At 36.1% G+C, this 20,201-nt stretch overlaps 3 protein-coding genes across 14 annotated transcripts in view; all 3 read right to left on the bottom strand.

Moving 5' to 3' along the window:
• Positions 1–669: 669 nt before the first annotated feature.
• On the bottom strand, positions 670–2,455 carry LOC100246188 (small ribosomal subunit protein mL103 (rPPR7)). Its single transcript, XM_002271390.5, has one exon. It carries the CDS (start codon positions 2,261–2,263, stop codon positions 1,019–1,021), a length of 1,245 nt encoding a protein of 414 aa, XP_002271426.1. The 5' UTR covers positions 2,264–2,455; the 3' UTR covers positions 670–1,018.
• A 507-nt stretch (positions 2,456–2,962) lies between these two features.
• Positions 2,963–10,561, bottom strand: LOC100241076 (splicing factor U2af large subunit B). Of its 3 annotated transcripts, none has more exons than XM_002271427.5 (13): positions 10,305–10,561; positions 8,593–8,837; positions 8,095–8,208; positions 6,885–6,955; positions 6,204–6,283; positions 6,066–6,110; positions 5,905–5,964; positions 5,202–5,262; positions 5,008–5,120; positions 4,256–4,702; positions 3,815–3,950; positions 3,475–3,542; positions 2,963–3,369 (listed from the first exon to the last, which is right to left on the bottom strand). In XM_002271427.5, the coding sequence occupies exons 1-13, from the start codon at positions 10,431–10,433 to the stop codon at positions 3,232–3,234; spliced, it is 1,707 nt and encodes a 568-aa protein (XP_002271463.2). In that variant the 5' UTR covers positions 10,434–10,561; the 3' UTR covers positions 2,963–3,231. The 3 variants fall into 3 exon arrangements, 2 of the variants coding, with proteins under 2 accessions (XP_002271463.2, XP_010649165.1); XM_010650863.3 differs by having other exon boundaries at positions 6,204–6,274; XR_002029930.2 differs by having other exon boundaries at positions 3,304–3,369; positions 3,475–3,693.
• A 1,443-nt stretch (positions 10,562–12,004) lies between these two features.
• Positions 12,005–20,201, bottom strand: part of LOC100247859 (uncharacterized) — a 46,921-nt gene continuing 38,724 nt past the window's right edge. For 2 of the 10 annotated variants that reach the window (XR_009465537.1, XR_009465541.1), the window contains 6 exons: positions 18,030–18,658; positions 14,682–14,888; positions 14,434–14,554; positions 13,127–13,243; positions 12,820–12,944; positions 12,005–12,495 (listed from right to left, as the gene is read on the bottom strand). Coding sequence is in view for 3 of the 10 variants with exons in the window: in XM_059736400.1 (XP_059592383.1) it covers positions 13,172–13,243; positions 14,434–14,554; positions 14,682–14,888; positions 18,030–18,658 (1,029 nt within the window). In the remaining 7 variants the exon portion in view is untranslated. Of the gene's footprint in view, positions 12,496–12,819; positions 13,244–14,433; positions 14,555–14,681; positions 14,889–18,029; positions 18,659–20,201 lie in introns of those variants that run through there. The other 8 variants (XR_009465542.1, XR_009465539.1, XR_009465543.1 and 5 more) reach the window with 5 other exon arrangements.

The raw sequence follows: 20,201 nt of genomic DNA, 5'->3' as shown, positions 1-20,201 counted from the left end.
AATTAAATTAATAATGAGATTATCAGATAGATCAATTCGATTTATATTATTCATATTAACTTAAAAATTACCTATTTATTAAATGGGATATGCAAGTCGACATTTAAACTCATTTATACTCAACTTAAATCATAAAACGCATATTAAGTTCGTGTCATGTTTGCAAATCTTGTCACTGCATCACGGCCGTCAAGAGCAGAATACGGGGAAATTGGGCACTGAAGGCCCTAAACTAGGAGGCCAAGAGGGAAACCATTTAAGAACCTAAGAGTGAGATAATAGCTTGGGCAGTTGGGTCGCCAAAAAAATAGCTCCAAGTCTAACCCAATTTACACTTCCGGGGAATTAAGCTGCACCTCCCCATGCTGGGATCAAGCAGAAGGGATGCGGAGTACTTGTATTTGTCTTTCCAGACCTGCTAAAAAGATCCATTAGGTTGGTCTTATGTTATTGTAGAAAACGTGACAGAAATTTACCCCCACAATAAACACAAGATCCTTTGGCTAACCCTAAACTGCACAAAAATCCAAATGAGACCATATGAAACGGATTTTCAAAAGACCCATCTTCTTCCCTTGACCCTCCCTGCAATTTCCCCATCACCCTCAACATGAGAAGATAGAAACCAAAAAAAAAACCTAGAAACAATAGGAACAAGAGAACAGGAGGGAAGAAAATGAACCCCATCAGTAAACACATTGAATTAAAGTCAAAATCTTTAAAACCCCTTTTGGCCTCCACAAAGCCAACATTATTAACCCATAAAGAAATAGTAGATAATGAGCATAAAAACAACTGCATGAAGTTTAAAATAGCCTTTAAATTGTGGAGGGCCAGGAGAGGACTAACACTACACCAAGCATAAAGCTAAAAACAAAGCTTTTACACCTCTATTAAGTTTAAAATAGCTTCACCCGTTGCTCCAAACTTGGCCTACACAACCAACATCTACTCACAATTTGACCAATTGAATCAATTGCAAACGCAGATGAAGTGGTGAACAAGGACTTTAACTGATCTATGAAGTAGCCTCTTGGACATCATCAGCAGCCGGAGAAGAATCTACGCCAGCTAAACCAAGATCCTCCTCCAGCTTCCTCCACACATTCAAGAAATTTGCAGGAAAATTCTTTTTCACCGTTCTGATCAATCCTTTGGCCTCCTTGGTTTTCTTTTTCTGCACCAATCCTTCCACCAAATGCCTCAATGTACCAAAATCTGGTATCTTACGCCTAAAAGCACTCTGCTTAAAAACCTTATACCCCGTTTCAAAGTCTCCACTTCGACATAAATAATAAATCAAAGTCCTAAATGTGGCTGCATTGGGATGACACCCAGTTTCCTCTAACTCTGCATAAACCTTCTTTGCCTCATCCACCATCCCGCTCTTGCAATAACTGGTCATCAAATAATTGTAACTGATGGTGTCCGGTTTCAACCCAGCATTGCTCATCTCATCGATCAACGCCTTCACATTTTCGGGGTCTCCGCCATGGGCAAACATAATCTTCACATTATAGGCCCCAACATCCAAACACCCCTTTTTCGCCATTTCATGCCAAACTTTCTCAGCTCTATCACTCTGCCCCTGCTTGTACAAAGCATCCAATATCGTCGTGAACGTAACTGCTGTAATCTCAACACCCTTCTCTTCCATTTCTTTCAACATCGAAATTGCTTTGTCAGACAAACCCGATTCACAGTATGATTTCACCAATATACCATAAGAAATCTTATCTGGCAAAACACCGTACCTTCTGGGAATTTCTTCGAAGAATTTGGGTACTTGATCGAACAACTTGGATTGATTACAGGCGGACAAAAGGGCGTTGAAGGAAATGGATGATCGAGGAGTGCCAAGCTCTTCCATTTGATTAAACGTTCTGAGGGCATGTTGGAACATGCCGGCTATACCATAGGATCGAATCAAGGTGGAAAGGTAAGGTTCTTGGGTGATTTTGGGATCATTCTTGTGGGACTCGATCAGGGTCTCGATATCGGCGAAGCGGCGAGACTTGGCAAGGCGTTTAACGGTGAGGTCTTGGGCGTAGCGAGAGGCGAGTGGGGAGGTGTAGTGTTTGGAAACGGAGGAGTAGATTTCTAAGGCTCTGTCTGGATCAAATTCTGATCGGAGTATCGATTTAGCTCTGGAAACGGATATGGACGAGGAAGAGGCAGAGGCAGCAGCGGTGGAGGCGGCGGCGGCGGCGGCAGTTGAGAGGTGACGGACGTGGCGGAGGTGGCGGGCAAGAGAACATGACATTTTTAGGGTTCTGGGGTTTGGGTGGTAGGGATAAATGTAAAGGGAACTGATATATGAACGAGGGTAGGAGCGGGGTGTGAAGATATTAGGGTTTTGGAGGTGGCTGGGGAAGTTAATTAATAGTTACTCACACACGCCCTAATTTCTTTTCATTTTATTTTTCTGATATTACTATCAAAACCCACTTATTCTTCTAATGTTTCAGAAAGTGCAAAGTCCTAAAGAATATATTAACTTTCAATTCCAAAATAATTTTAAGGGCTTGTTTGTTTTCAAAGCAAATCTTTGCATCCATGTAAATGCAAACATTTTACTTAGATAAGTCGATCCAAATATGATATAAATAATAATCAAATTAAAAACATAAACTTAACCACGACTTAATTATTAAATAGCCCATACACCCATTAATAATAGTTAGATCTTGCTTCATTCATCATGATTAATCTTTCAAATTGTTATATTTACAGCTCAATCAGGGAGTCATATATGAATTAAATCAAATTAATCAACATAATTATTAAATAATGACAAATAAAAATCTGATTTTGAGTGATTTTGGAAAGGGCTAAGAGCTTCCTTTCGTATTTGCTCTAAAATCTTTCAGGCTCCCCATCCTCGCGATATTCAGTTCAGGCCCCTCACCCTGACAATAATGACAACTAATCTAAAACACAAGCCAAACAACGTTTCAACTACTCAGGTTCAACAGCAACAATTTTATACTTCCGAACACCAGTCAAAACAAAGAAATAGAAATAGAAATAAAAAAAGAAAGGGGGAGGGGTAAAAGAACTACTTGTCTACTATCTGCAAAGTTAAAAATAGGGTAATCCAGAGACCCATTGTAAGCTGTCATTTAGAACATGAACTTTTATAACCCAATCTAGGCCAAAGACCATAGTGATACATCGGAAAACATCATGCCCAGTGAATTCTGATGTTGAAAGCCAGAAGATACAGACAAACTAGCCATCATATTCCCCTTGGGAAAACTTGTTCTCTGGATAGAAGACGGCCACAACTTGGTTTCCATCAAATTTTCTTCCATTCAATCCAGTCCGGGCTTTTGTAGCACCATCAATGTCGGCATACTCCAAGAAAACCTGTAACAGGAAAATCACTCTCAGAATTTTTGTAACTCTTTTAAGGGGTCATTTAAAGCATTGAAAACAGTTCCAAGTAAAAGAGGCAGGAAACTTCACTCTGACCTTTCCTAACCCAGGTGTTGGTTCACCATTTGGTTTTGGGCGAGGTATGGCAACATTCACTAAATTACCTGCAAAATCATGAGTGGAATTTGGAATCCGTAAGAAAATCACAGGGTAAACAAAAAATTAATCTCAGGTGAACATAGATAGAAGGTTATGGAGTCTTCTGTCTGTATGTTAGGCCTGATTCTCTATAGCAGAATGTGGGACTACAAAAGGCTGTAAAACAGACAGATAGAAGACAAAGAAAATCAATACACATGCAAGAAGATTGGCAGGAAAAACCGTGAAAAGAAGAGAAAAATCAGGATGTCAACCAATTGATAACCCAAATCATTACCAAATTTTCCTCCCTCTATGCGCATGTCTTCAACAATGTCTTCGTAAGCCTCATCATCTTGTAGCTCATCCGCATTAACCACTTGAGTTAAGCATACAACTTTGGTGGCAAGTGCCCCAGGCTGGAACATTAGCCTCTGCAGAAGAAAAAACACCATGTCATAATTAACTCGGACAGTATCTGAAGAAATATATGCTAAGGCTTGATTTTGCATCACAACCACCAAAAAAGGTTCTACTTTATAGTTTGATAGGTACAGCCCATTTAGAAAAAATATTGCAGCATCACAACTTGCTGTTATTGATCATAATATGCAACAAGAATACCATTGAAATAAAATGCAAAATTAATATTACTGCATAATATTTTAATTTTAAGATTGACAGCAAATTTGCAACATCTCCCAATAAATAGAGATGATAACATGAAGTTTCTTTCCACCTGTAAAGCAATCTGCTGCTGTGCATGCAACAATACATTCTCTTGCTCGGGTTTAGGTTGGGAAGCACCCTGGTTTGCACGCCTAACAGTGAGAGTCTTATCACCCATTTTAATTCCATTCAATGCAGCACAAGCTATGTCAGTAACAGAAAGATCTTGGTAAACACAAAATGCATAGCCCTTGGAGTTTCCAGTTTCCCTGTCTTTCACAAGATCAAAACCCCGAAGAGGACCAAAAGACTCTAGCAACTCCCTGATCTGTGCTTCTGTGAAGTAGTAGGGGAGCCCACCAACAAAAATGCGGTCAGGACCCTCAAGACCCCCAGCAGAACCTGGTGTTAGGCCCACAGCAGCAAGGTTTAAATTGGGATTGGGCTGACTTGGACCAAGTGTTGCAGCAAGAGAAGGGTTATAATCACTAGGTCTCCTCACCTTGACTGGAGCACCCTGCATACAAAGAAGAATACTTCACCTATGTCAGTGCCATGCCACAAATTTAGTATGATGTCAGTGAATTCCAGATCCTAGAGCCGAGTCTGAGGATCATTTCTCACTTAACCAAAAAATAATAAAATAATAAAAACAATAAAAGTTAAAAATAAAAAAATAAACATGAATTTTGAACCAGAATGTGAACATCAATAACCCTTTTTGAGAGGAGAAACAAAACTTTTCACCAATTAATTCTAAGAAGAACAAGCAGACTCTAATGGACTGGCTAATTTCAACCCCCTAAAAAAAGGACAATATACCTCAAAAATGATACCATCCAAAGCCATTGCATTACTGGCTTCCTCAACAGATCTCATCTCCACAAAGGCAAACTTCTTTTCATGATTTATATAAACATTAACCACAGCATCCCCTGGACATAACAAAATTCGAGGAAAATGGTCATACACAGTCATCTACTAAACATTCACAAATAGCGATATTTTCAACAAACCTGGTCCAGCAGTGTTTCCTCCAATTGCAGACATAACCTGGCTGAAAAAGGTTGCAACAGACTGCAGCAGAAAATGAAAGATCAGATGCATTGAAAACTCAGATCATATTAAATGACAATTGAGAACAAAAGTATATGACAAATAAATTTCAAATCTAGAATAATAAGACACCACAAGTCCAGAGATCAATTTTGTATGGCACAACGATGCAAGATAAAATACAAGAATTCAAAAATAAAAACATCCAACCATGATTCGTATCTATTAAGATTTTTCAAATAACATGAACTCCTATAATGTCACCATTAGCTTACTGATGCACCTCAAACTACTGAGATACCAAGAAACTAGTAATTATCTATAATTATATTAATAGACAAGGCTTTAACTACATTCAGTTCTGAAATAACATCTCAAAGATCTAATTAGTTGAATGAAAAGATGGCAACTCTAAGGTTATGCTAGCTCAACTCTGCAGGCCGAAAATATAGATGTAACAATTACTAGCATCTACAATACACAAAAAGGATGGGGTGATTGAGACTTTCTTCTGTAATAAGGAAAAAACAATTCAATTATCATTTAGGCCAGTGTGTAGTCTATTGTCCATAGTAGCAATGATGAATAGAAACATACCAACAAACTAAAGCCAACATCAAGACAGAAACAATAACATCGTTTAAACTAGATGGAGGAGAAAACCTGTTCATTGGCTGTGGGAGAAAGTCCACCAACATATACCCGCCGAGCATGTCTAGTAGCCTAACACCACAGAACAAACCATGAAAGATGTTATGACATAATCAAAAAGAGGAAAGTAAACTTAAGAGGAAAAACTGCAAGGAATGCTTGATCATGCAAACCTGCTGAGTCATAGCCTGAACTGGCATAACAGGAAGAGCTCCAAACTGTCACGTGCAACAAATAATTCGAAAAAAAAAATATTAAAGCGAATACAAGTAATTGCATGAATTTTCCAAACCTTAGGGAGGAATATGTACCTGTCCAGAGGCTAATGGAAACATGTTCGGGAACATTCCAGGAATGGTTGGAGTGGTACCGGGAATCTGACCTGTGAAGTCTAAACAAATTACACACCTCAGAACATAAGCACAAATCATTTCTTACTCTACCCAAATAATAAGTACCAGACACATATTATTCAATTTTTTTTTTATGAGAACTCAATGGTATTATCAAATCCTAGGTTCTTGCAATAGAAGGTATCAAAAAGGATGAAAAGAATACTACATATTCAAGTACTGGAGGAAATATTTGTAAGACTACCAAAACAGGCAATAGATGCCGGTTGAAGACGAACAAGACCCATCAAACTGGTGCATTGATTCCTCCTTGTATATAAAAGCTACAGAAGTCGGCTCACACCCATTGTCAGCACAGTGGGGCAAGTAGCCCAACATTGCCTTCTTACAACAAAAGATAAGACATAGAAACAAACAAACAAACACCAAACACAAGAACAAAACCAAAAACATTTCTCAGTTTCAGAATTATTTCACCAAGTAAACAATTTAAAAGAAACATAATGACACCATGCAATTTGATCCAGCTTACCAAAAAGACACCATGCAATTTGATACGAACTTTCCACTAGATCAAACAAAAAAAGATAGCAGTTAAAAAAATATAACAAACTAATCATGTATGGATAGGACATGCACCTGCAGCAGCAGCAGCACCGGCTAACATTGCAGAAGCAGGGGGCGCCATGTCAAAACCACTGACCCTTTTGCTGCAAATATATATCACCAACTTAGCATGACTGCAGAAAACCATCTAGAGGAGCCACAATTAACTAAAATGTACATGTGTGTGTGTGTGTGTGTGATTGTGTTGGGCAATGCAGAAACCAAATAACCCTGCTTCACAGAATCGAGAAAAACAAAGAATGCACGCATATGTAAACACAAAAACACATGCATATAAACTAACAGATTCTGTAAAGCATGAAGGTAGCAGAAATATCTTTCATTTTCACATTGCCAGATAACAGTTGATGTTGTATATCCACTTTCACTGGAGTAATGATTATGTAGTGTACTTCCTATATAACCAAATTTGGATGTTGCCAGACTGCCATGGCATTCCATGACTGCAATGAAAAACAAAATATCTAGGGGAAATTAGGGAAAAATCATTTCTCATAATTCTTTTTTCTTTTTACCCTCACTATTCAATGTTTCCATCCATGTATAGATGGTATAGCATAAAACCTCAATTGCATCACAAGAAAGCAAGAACCCATCAGTACAAAGCTTAATGGTACTTGTGAATTTTAGGCTACTAGAAAATTCAAATGAATAAAATGATGATCCTAAGATTCCAACTTGTTAGAGTATATAATATACATTATGGACACAAACCCTGCAAGCTTAAACTTTTAGGAAAATTAATTATCTAACATGATATTAGAGCGTGGCTATGCATTTTAACCTCACCATGTGTTCATTTCCTCAATTTATTAAGCCCAAAAAAGACTACTTTATTTTCCTAATTTATTAAGCCTATGTGTAAGCTTATGACGAAGGGTGTTAGAGTACATGATATACATTGTGAATTAAGATCTTATAAACTTAAATTTCTAAGGAAATTGGTTGTCTTACACAACCAAAATGTGGAAGTTAAAAAGACGTTATCAGAAACAAATGATGAATACAAGTTCCCAAATACAAAACAAAAAGCCATTGCTGTTAAAGGCTTCACACAATCCACTGCAGAAAATAGAATTATAAATAAAAACATTCCAGCAAATATTTAATAACCAGGATCACAACAAACTACTTTAATTTCCATCAAGATGGAAAGCAAAGCAAATTTCCAAAAAGGCAAGCCCCACAAAAGATCAGTGTACAAACATCCTGTAGAGCCTACCTCTTTGACAGCGAGGCAGATCTTGACCTTGATCTCTGTTCGGATCTACCCTTGGAACGAGAACGAGACCTGCGCTTATGCCTGTCATCTCTATCCCTGTCAAAATCCCTTCGCCTGTAGTTAACATCAAATCAATAAATTGTTAACACCTCAAAAGGGGAAAAGTACGAGAATGTTCCAAAATAAAACAAAATAAAAAAGACTCGGTGACTGGTGAGATTAAATGCAGATTATGAATAATAAGCAGTGCAGTCAGGCCAAGTAATACAGATCAAATATTAGCTTTAGTCATAACATATCAATTAGAAAGGTCACTCAGTCACAGTATGAACAGTTCTAATGAGGCTATTTGGCAGCAAATTAAATTCAATGAGATGGTAAGAAAAATGTTTTGTCAATTCCTTGACAAATTAAATGCCAGATATGGCTAGATGAATGAATAAATAAAATGAAAATAAAACATATACAGACATAAATACATTGCTTTACTTTTGGTACCTATCATAATCTCGGCTGCGGTGGAAATCATCATCATCTCTATCTCTGGTTCGTTCCCTTCTGTCACTCCGATCCCTATAGCGGTCTCTTCTGTCCCTGTCCCTCTCCTTGTCCCTGTCCCTGTCCCTGTCCCTCTCCTTGTCCCTTTCCCTATCCCTGTCTCTCTCACGATCCTTGTCACGCCCTTTCTCTCTTTCCCTTTCCCTGCTTTTGGAAGACTCCCTTTGATACTCACGAGAACCATGCTGCATAAGATAGACAATATAGCAACTTTCGGTATAGAAGATACACATGTTATGTATTTTTCAATGTTTACTATCACGATTTATCAAGCAATTTCATTCATAATCATAGATACTTATCATGCATTATTTTATAAACTTCTACAACATTCAATTGATATACCCAAAAAACTCCTTTCAGATATCTATCTACAACACTCGAATGTTTTTAACATGTAACATGCATTCACCAAGTGTACATCTTCACACAATATACAATTGATTCAGAAAAGAGAGAGAATTGAAAGGACTTGCATGAAACCTCCCCACTGATTGTGTACAGAACATTGTGGGTCTCTTATTATTTCATTCTAAAAGGCCCGGATCCCTTATCGCTTATTATATTATAAACTTTACCAATATTTAACTGCTAGTCTCTCAAGTATTAACTTATGCAACATGAATTAACCAAAATCACATCTTCAAGGGATTCAGGAAAAAAAATGATTTTAAAACTTGCATAAGAACCTTTTCTTATCATTAGATCACAAATGTCACGTATATGCATGGGTTCAAAGGAACAAATAGTAGAATAAAATTCATATTATTAGATCACAAATGTCACTTATATGCATGGGTTCAAAGGATCAAATAGCACAATAAAATCGATACTGTGCGCAACCCAGAGGTATAGCACAATCAGAAAAGAAAGACAGAACCTCATATGCATTGAAAAATGGAATCTTTAACAGCATGCATAGTCTTAAAAGATAAAGCATAGTGCCTTCTAGCTTTGAAAGACAGAAGAAATCATTAAAACAATCATAGGCACCCATCTAAACAACCAAGAGGGGCTTATGACAACATACTAAAAAGATATAACTAAAGAATCACAAAGATCTCCATCAACATCTAAGCTTTTTGGATTCACTTTCAGTCACCTGCAATAAGTCTAAACTTAACACAAAAGAAATTAAAAAAATAACTAATGTTCTCTCACAGAGAAAAAACCGATAATAGCTACTAATACCTAAACAACTAAACCTTTTTTTTTTTTGATCAGTAAGTGATATATGTATTGAAAAAGAGACGCTAAAGAAGCGACTCAAATAGTTACAGTACAGAAAAAACGACTCACTCCCTTACAAAAGAACCCACCCCTCTATGAAAGCACAAAAAACCCACCTAAACAACTAAACCTAAACCAAAACCAAACACAAACCCTAAACTATAATCCAGACATAATTCCGCACGCAACAAAAACATACATGTTCTCAACTAAAACCCTAAAATCGCATACAAAACACACCCTAACCAGAAACCGCAAAAAATATACTGAATTATTTATCAAAATCGCTCGATTCATCCGAAACCCTAAAATCACAGGCGAAGCCTGCTCTCTCAACGAAATCAAGTGTTCTCCTTGCGAAGATCATAAACATAAAACCGAAAAAGAAAAAAAAAAAAAAAAAACGGAAGATTGGAACAAACCTGAGATTTAGAATCGCTATAGTCATCGGGACCGCCATGGCTACTACCCCGTGGTTGAGGAGAGGAACCATAATTGTCGAGATCCTCTCCATTACCGTTACCTTCGTATCTGCCTTCGTAGTCCGGCATCGTTGGTTTCACTTTCACTCCCCTAACGAGATTAAGTGGAGAAGCTGTGCGATGTCTAGGGCTCGAGAAGGGTTTGGAGTTCTTATATACTACTGTTCTGAGAGATCGTGTCGGAAATAAATTGTTATTTATTATTTTATTTTTCATTGGAAAAACCTACCATAAGCGCTATGTGAAATTAGAAAATAAATAATAAAAAATGAAATCATTTTACAAATAATTATAAAATAACAAAATCACATATAAAATTACAAAATAATAAAATCTAAAATGCCAATAATGGAATCAAAATAGGATCGAGTAAAATAATGAAAATTAAAACAAAAATTAATATATAAATATTGGTCAATAAAATACCCGATTTAATAAGTAGTAACAAATGGTTCTAGGTTCAAATCTTACTCTAAATTATACCTTAGTTGTCAATTGTTGTGAGATAATTAACATCCAAAAATTTGGATCAGTCTTAAGAACTTAGTTATGAAAGATTCTTTGATTAAAAAAAAACACCACTTTAAATTAAAAAAAATAAAAAGCATATATAAAATGGGAAAAAAACAATCATATAATTAGTATGCATTATTTATTGTACTAATTTATGGCAACATTTATAATTATTTGTTCTATAATTCATTAATTTCTTACAAAAAAAATAGAGAAAATAGATAAATTTTCAATCATGCTCTGACTTGAAATCATTGCCAAAAGAAAATGTGATCATATGCTAGTAGGAACAAACAATTTCTTTTAGATAAATGACTTTTTTGTGAAAGCATAAATCATTCGTTTGGATATTAAAATTATTAATTTTTATTCAAAAACTAAATCAAATAATATTTTTAAAAATCTATCAAAATTATTGTAATTTCACTTAACCATTTAAGTGAGAAGGGTGAACAACATATATTGGATATCAAGAAAGGGGGTCAAATTCCGTGTGGAAGTGTCAATGGAATATCCAAAATTCCAATCAAACACTGAGACTATCTTTAATTCTCGAAAAACGTAAAAAAAAAAAAATACAAAGAAAAAAGTAGAAAGAAAAAAAAATCGATAAATTATTTTTATTTGTTACTTCAAACCCATTTTATTTATTTTAATTCATTGATTTAAAAATTAAATAATTTAAATATACATAAAATTTTAATTATATTTAATTTTCTTTTTTCATACCACAACTAAACATAAAAAAATTATTTTCCTTTTAAATTTTTTTTCTTTTCTTAGTATTTTTTTAAAAACCAAACAAAACCTAAATGTTTTATGAAATGGGCAATATTTCATTTTGAAGTGATTTTAATAAAATAGTTTTTTTTTTAAAAATCACTTATTTATCCAAAAAAACACTATAAATGTTTCTTAAATTTTTAAAAACATTTTTTAAATTTTGCATCTGATTTTTTTTTAAAAAAAAATATATACTGCCAACGGACTTTTAATAAAACATTTTTAATCAAATCGTTGTTAATAAAAACACTATGGACTAGAAGTATTGTCACCGAAGTTATAAACATCTATCTTTGTGGTACAAGAGATGCCATCTTGGCAAAAAAGCAATGGAGGTCTCAACGTAAGCAAGAAGGCAGAGAGTCTTCCATTCGGATGAATTGAAAATAGAAATTACATTTTGTAATATTTTTGGAACAAAAAGCATATAATAGGTTAAGATTCAGCATTAGAGTCTACGTAGTCATTGGAAGCATGGGTCAATCAAAGTCGTCACTAGAACAAACTGAACATGCCGTGACTCCCACTCCACCTATAAATGAACTTTGTGTTCCAAATATAGCGCCGAGCTAAAAGCACCGACGGCCAAGGAAATGATTATTGGCATTTGGATTTCTGATTTAAGAGTAACGACTATTAAGGAAAATAACGGAAAAAAACAACAACATCGTCAACATAAGTAATGATGTTATCACTGTCAAGGCGAATTCTCGCAATTGCCAATCTCTGAGGGAAGCCTAATGCTAAGAAAAACACACAATGTTACCAGCGATATCTCCTACTTTACTAACCAGTCTCCACAAAACTGCCCCAGTTGAAAAAGAGCTGCCGAGAACTGCAAAATGAATCACAAAATCATGAGTAACACAGATGCCAGCAACACTTGCTGCAATGAATATCAGAGCATCAAATGGTTAATATTCTACAAGAATGAAAGCATGACTAGGTGCAATACGCAATTCCTCCTTCAACCTAACCCTTGAAAATGACTTCCATGTCAACAGTTTTGCTCCCCCATAATTTTGACAACCCCACATCCGAAAAAGTTGCGGGATTTTCTTTCATCTCCACGAATAACATGATTATGTTTTTTACATACACGTTTTTTTTTTGTTTTCTTTTTTGTTTTTTCTGTTTAAGACTTGAAGAAAAATATCACCTTCACCTGCAACTTCCGATTCCTCTTCATACTATACACTTTTTCCCAGTCGGCATGGAGTTGTGATCATTCCAAGTCTTAATCATGGAGTGCATGCATCCCCTGTGCGTGCATGCTTCAAAAGCCTGGTAGAGGTAGAAAGTAAGTAGCAATATCACCATCCATCATTATTCATAACAAGATGTTCATGGGATAAATATAGTAGTCTCAAGCTAGCTTGTTTGACCAAAGAAACGTGTATTCACCAGACACTTGAATTTTTTATTTGTCAATCAATATTCTGTGGAGACTGGATTCCTTAGCATACCTTACAACAATAATTGTAATCAATATAGAAAACTGCACAAGAGAATCATTTTGGCTTTCCATCACCGCTTTTCAAAACCCACAGAGAGCCCCTGGATTCACATAATTCACTTACAACCTGCAAAATCAAAGAGAAACAGCATGCATTCAATTGAAGCATCAAACAGCAAGATTTTTCCTTGATATCAGATGATAATCAGATACAAACAATAATAAAAAAGGCATAAACATTTCTTTCTGCTTATTTAAAATGAACACAAACATTCCATTGTTCCTTGTTATACACGTGGTACATGTACTGTGGGACTATTCATGCAAGTCAACTTCTGCTAGACATTGAGGGATCCGGAGGTCAAATAATAAAGTCCTATATGAGTCTATCAAGGCATGCTTCCATGAGAGAATTCCAGAAAGTAATTATTAAGTTCAAGGAACTAAACCAACTGATATTTAAATAGGCTAGAGCGATACTTCTGAATGAAGATATGAAGGAATTTATCAGCTTATCTTGATAATACCCAAGATGTGGATGGATTATAGATTGGACATATATAAAAAAGTTCAAAAAAAATATTAAATTGAATATACCCACTGAAGGAATTAATCTAACAAAAATATTTCATAACAAAAAAGGATAAATCTGATAAAACAAACATTATAATATCAAATTCTAATCTAGCCAAATCTTGCTAGATGTCAATCAATACCAAATGATATGGTGTACACTAGAACACCAATATAGTGCAACTATCCAAAATTTCTTCATAATCCAATGCTGATGGCAGCTGGCACTGATATTATGCATGGATGACAGTTAAATTGCTTTTTTTTTTTTTGATAAGTAACAGTTAAATCGCTTATTACTTTTGTAATAATCTCACACACATGTGATTACATATCAATCTAGTTAAATGAAACATGAATTAATTTGCATAAAAAAATTAATTCAATGTACAGCATGACCATGTTACATAGTGACATTTTCACTTCCAGAGATCTTTATTAAAAGAGAATACAAATTCTAAAATACATCAAAAAATGACAATTGAACGTTACAAGATGGAGTTTCTGGATGCTACACCTACAATGCTAGATGTTCAGGTATTTTCCAAGACCCTTTCACAAAAATCAAGATCTCTTTCTGCGAAATGTGTATGCATGAGTCAAAGTATTTCACAAGTCCATCAAAATATGGTCAGCTACAAAATAATTACTTCCAGATAAATGAAATTCAAACATAACTTTACACTGAACTTTCTTATGTTATGAAAAAATCCAGATAATTTATGAACCAGATTTCTTGCTGACCTTGTTATATTCATGGGTGGTGATCTCTTTTTTAAGCGCAATCTTGGCAGCTTCCATGATATCAGCCCTCTTAAGCTTAGCATTAGGTTCTTTTCCACAAAAAAGATCAACGACAACTTTCCTGACAGGGTAACAGTCAAAAGACTCAAAACATCAATAACAACTTTCCTGTAGAAGAAAACATTACACAACTCTATTTTAGACATAAGCACAACCTTTTTCTGAAAAAAAAAAAAAAAATTGTGAACCTTAATGGATTGTGTTCTGAATGTTCAGAAGTCTTCCAAACATAAACACCATGTACAGTTGTTGCATATTTACTTATAATTGCATGCAACTCCTCTTGAGGAGCATCAGCACCGTATGCTGCAGCCACAAATGTCCTAGGATCCACCTTTGGGCTAGTAGACTTTGAAACCGCTAAATCCCGCAAAGCTTGGCAAATCAGTTGGAAGCTAGCAAAAGAGATGACATAATTCTAATATCAATCACCAAATTTTGATTGTGAAAGAATCTTTCAGTAATTTGCAACAGCTGAATGCTTGTGTGTGTAACTAGAATTTCTCAACATCAACATCATACACAGGTGCAAATCAATCACAGATGTCATTGATGGTAATTTAATGACAACAAGAGCAGAGACTGTTAGGAAAATAGATACCAAAACACCCTAAAAGATTTTTCAATCTGAAAAGACTCATCAAACATATTCCATAAAAGAGGAAAAGAAATATTCCATTCCATTAGACATGGCCACCTGTAACAGAAGAAGAGATGAAAACGCCATTTATCATATTGAAGCTACAAATTGTCAATAACTTTTTATAGGCCCCAGAGCTCCAAATGCTCAAGCTCCATAAAACTTCATGCAATATGTTTTTGATCTCTTCTAGAGAATTGTGAGGGTCTACACATCCATTATTTTCTGCTAAACAGGAGAAGGTCCTACTTAGGTGATAGGCCTATCCATTATTTTCAAACTAAACAGAGGAAGATTTAACATAGGACCACGATAAGCTGTCCAAGCCTTACAGTTGAATTCCTTTAAAAGAATAAAAGGATACTTTGCCAAAGAAATCACTTAGATTGCATTTCCTTGAAAAAATCTTGACTCTTATTCTTGTTTTTTCCTTTTCAAACTTAATTTATTCTGATACTCACCATTTAATAGAACAAAATTAAGTGCCCAATTATGTGAAGATCCATATAACAAAAATAGGTTCAACCATACCCTTCAAGCTTTTATTTTCAAATCACTCTTTTTATTTTCAAACAGTCATAATGCCTTTTTAGGGGTAGATAGATTATGGATGTTGCTTTGATTGCAAATGAGGCTATTGACTCGAGGAAGCATAGTTCCAATCCAGGCTTAGCTTGCAAATTGGATATAGAAAAGGCTTATGATCATGTAAGCTGGAATTCCTTCTTTCGGTCTTAGAAAAGATGGGATTTAGACCCAAATAGAGACAATGGATCCACTTTTGTATATCTTTCATGAGAGTGACAATTCTTGTTAATGACACACTCCCACAAATTTCTTCCTGACCTGTAGAAGTTTGAGGCAAGGGGACCTGCATGAGACCTCCTAAGAATATAAGCATTTTTGCCTATATTTTTTATGGTAAAAATTCATCATCCCAAGATATAGTTACTCACTCAAGAGCCGAGTTGATTCCATGAAAATTATTCAATATTAGAGATATCGATTGCTAAGGGTCAACTGCATATTGATGTTTCAAATGTCTAAAAATGCAATATTAGGATAAAGGGCTAAAACAGAAGTGCTAGTACTCCATGTCATTATATAAGCAGGTAATGTGAAGCCAGGTCAGAGTTCTTTTCTAATCTTAATCTACTCCAATTTAGGTTCCTTTATTTGACCAGCATTATGGTGAATTTAATATGTGACTCAATAAACCAAATCGATCCTGATGCCATCAACAGACACCACCATCACCAGGAGCTGTGACATTTGAAACCTCACTATCAGCTGCCACCTATACCACCCAAACCATTAAGACACCTATCACCTTCCACCCACCCACTGTTGCCAAGATTGCAATGCCGTCATCATCATCCCAACCTTTCTTTTGGGCAAGTAAAGAATACATATATAAAGAAGCGCCAATCAAAACGATGAGGGGGCTAGCAGGTGCACCCCTAGCACACTAGAAGTATACAAATGATGCCAAAAGGCTAAAAAGAAAAATAAAGTGTTCATGGGATCCTATACAACCAATAAAGTGAAAAAGAGGGGAACAATCAACTTTCAAACATCCCTTTGATCATGAAAACAGAGAATGGACAAAAGGATCTTTGAAAGTTCACACACCCCTCGAGGATCCTACTGTTTCACTCGTACCAAATTATCGAAACAAACAAAGAGGCAACATTCACCAAACTTTACATTTTTATCACCACAAAAATTCTATGCCACCCCTTGGCAGCACCCATGTGACTCCAAAAAGTGCAAAAACCAGAGACCATAAGTTTCCTGCTATACCACGATGAAGGAGGATATGGTTGATTGGTTACTCGTTGCTTCTACATAAACAACACCAGTTAGCCAAAGGCCTTCCTTTTCTATTCATTAATCCAACATTAAGATCCTCTCCTGGACTGCCTCCCAAGCATAAAAACACACTTTTATGGGGGCCTCGAGCTCCATGTTCTTTTGCTGGGACAAACTCTTGAAGTAGATTCCAAAGAGCTAAAAAAGGATTTTACAAAGAAATTTCCAATTCTTTGAATCTTTCAACACCGGCCTATCCTCGCAACCTCTAGTCGCTACCACAGTTTGCCTCCACAATAACCAACTCCCAGTGAAGGAGGTTCCTTGAGAAACATGGATTCCGAAACCTACCATGTGCTACAGCCTACCAAAAACCAGCTACCCAAGTATCTTTTGACCTTGAAATGAAAAACAATGCTCGAAAAGATTCCCAAAGAACAATTACACTGCACCACAAATCATGCCAAAACCTCACTCTCTACCATCACCTACAAGGCCGGTTCTAGCTTGAAACACTTCCCATCTTTCTTAATTGTTTTCCAAAGCCCAACTCCCATACCCTTCCCTTCCCTCTTCATAGACCCACCAAAGCCCAACAAAGCCTTGTTGAGAATTGAAAGACTTCTAATGCCCATACCTCCTTGTTTCGTATCCATGCAAACTGCATTCCAATAGGTGAGGCTTCTTTCCAAAGAACAACCTTCCAACAGGAATATCCTCCGCCAAATCTTTTCCATTCTCTGACAAACCCTTCTTGGGATGATGACTTGACAAGCATTACCGGTGTTGACAAACACTAAAACCTCTATCAAGACCACCACTACCATCGTTGCTACAATATAAACAAGGAAACCCTTGATCAACAGAACCACAAAACCCCAATTTTAAATGTAATGCACAGAATAAAATACATACTGGTGGACAATTTTGCTATAATCAGTTGTCAGTAATTCAAAGGTTCAACATAACTATAACAGAACATCATCAGTATAACTTATATGGCATGAAATGGCCAAAAGACTGAAGAATTAAAATATTAGCGAACGAAAAATCCTATAAAGATGAAATGAATCAACAACCTCACCTGCAAACCTTGTGCAATCTAAAAACTTCTTCCAGAGCTTTTGGTAGAGCTTCTCGAGTTTCGGCTGACATGGCTGTTCTCCTGACAGGGGTTCCATTTGTAGCTCTTGTTGCTCCATCAGATTTTGTTGATGTTCCAGTTTTATTTGCAATGCTAGGCTTCCCAGAATTCTTTGTGACAGGACCTCTCCTTCCACCTCCATGAATAATATCAGTTATCTGTTTTTCCAGACTTTCCCAAACTCGTCTTTGCTCCCTAACAATGTCTGGATGCAGTTTCATAAATGACACATCTGTAGGCTCTTTAAACTTCCAATCCCTAAAGGAAGGTCTTTCGACAGCTAATATACTCAGAAAGCCCTTCAGAGCTTTATTAAGAGATCCTGGAACGTCTACTTGAGAATAGTTGATTAAAGGACCCTTGCTAAATAAAAGAAGAATGTAATCTCTAGCTAATGGTGCAACACCTTGACCTCCAGGAAATAACAATGAACTCTTTGGAACCCACAGTCCTTGCACTAAATGAGCATGTTTCGTAAGGACTCCTAGAACATCTTCAACAGAGTTATCAGGAGCGAAGTGCTTAAGAGCACTGAATCGATGAACTGGAGGCCCCTGCAAAGAAAATTTCTGGAATTACAAATAAATAAAAATTATTTTTGAGAATTGCTTAAACTATCCCCTAAAGAAACAAAAAAGGAGGTGCACAATCAAAAAAAAAAAAAAAAAAAAGGAAAGGAAAAAAAAGACAATTTAAGGTTCCCACTGCAATGGGGACAACAAAATATACTTCCCACCCCTTCATCCCTAGGATGTTGGACTGGTAAAGTGGTACTATGTACCCCCACTTCAGTATACCCTAAAAAGAGGAGTACCCGGCAGCAGGTGGTGGGTTTTGGGGGGTGGTATGACTCAGCCCCCTGGACCATATCAAACAATATTTCTCACCCGGTTTTCCTATTTGGGGATAATATAGTATGTTATTATGGCTGCAAATAAAAAGAAAAAATGCAAACAATAATAGTTGAACAGAAATACAAATTTGACTCGTTTTTGGCCCCAGTTGGGGCAGCTATATGTTCTAATAAAGTCTTTCTTAAGATATTTATCAGTGTTTAGTTACTATATTCAAGGATTTTTATTGTGGATAATTTTGAGACAAAAAATAAATAAATAATTTCATCATAATATAAAATTTATATGGAGAAAGAATTAAACAAATAGTAGTTTCCCTCATACTTTTTAGTGTAATTTTTACTTGAAGAGCTTTTAGGTCCGAATATCTTTAACCTAAAGGACTCCTCAAGGGTAACCAAACACGGGATGAAAGAGATTTTACTGTCAAAAAGCTTGTTTAAGCCTCACAAATGGTGAGCCAAATGCATCCTTCATATTCGTGAGGAAAGCTAAAATGATAGAAGGTTAACCATGAATATAGGTGGTTAAAAACAGAGACACACAAACCAGACTTAGCTCAAAGGTATTCAGATAGACTGAGGCTTCAGATACATCCAGATGTGGACTCCATGCCTATGCTGAGTGGAACTTTATACATGGTACCAGCAGAGAGAAGGGATAGACATCAGTGTACTATGCAAACCAGTATATATCATAAGGATCCCATTCCACCCAATCATGGGAAATGCAAAATACCATAACGTGATGTCAGGCAAGTAAGACAACTTAAAATTCAAGATAGATGGTCCCATATCTCACTACATAAATAGGTTTCGGGCAGAAATAAGTAAAATCTAATAGAGTAGTGATGGTCAGTTCACTAGGGCCTTATGAGTTTTCAAATTTAATGCTGACAGAGGCATTCCCACCAGCATTGGATTGTGGATCCCTGACCCTAACAATCCCTTCTCCTTGCTCCACAGCATTGTACTAAAACTTGTAGCCATGGCTCTAATACAACTCGATTGTCCCTAATTTAATTATCTCACCTAAAACCAATTGGTGCCAAAAAAATAAAGCATACTTTAGTTGAATAGTCGCAGTCTATCCACTAGAGCAGATAAGCCAACAAGGTCATAAAGGTAATATTGGCTATCCCCACAACTCTAATCAGCATGGGATTGTGGGCCACACATCCTCAAAAAGATGACAGAAATGGTTTTTCCGATAGATACCCCCTGTAGGGATTCACAACTGAATCACAAATAAATGCTTA

The sequence above is a fragment of the Vitis vinifera genome, chromosome 4 (assembly GCF_030704535.1).
Source record: "Vitis vinifera cultivar Pinot Noir 40024 chromosome 4, ASM3070453v1".
NCBI classification, from domain to species: Eukaryota; Viridiplantae; Streptophyta; class Magnoliopsida; order Vitales; family Vitaceae; genus Vitis; species Vitis vinifera.
The sequence above is the reverse complement of the archived record's forward strand: the minus strand, read 5'-3'. Positions and strand labels throughout refer to the sequence as shown.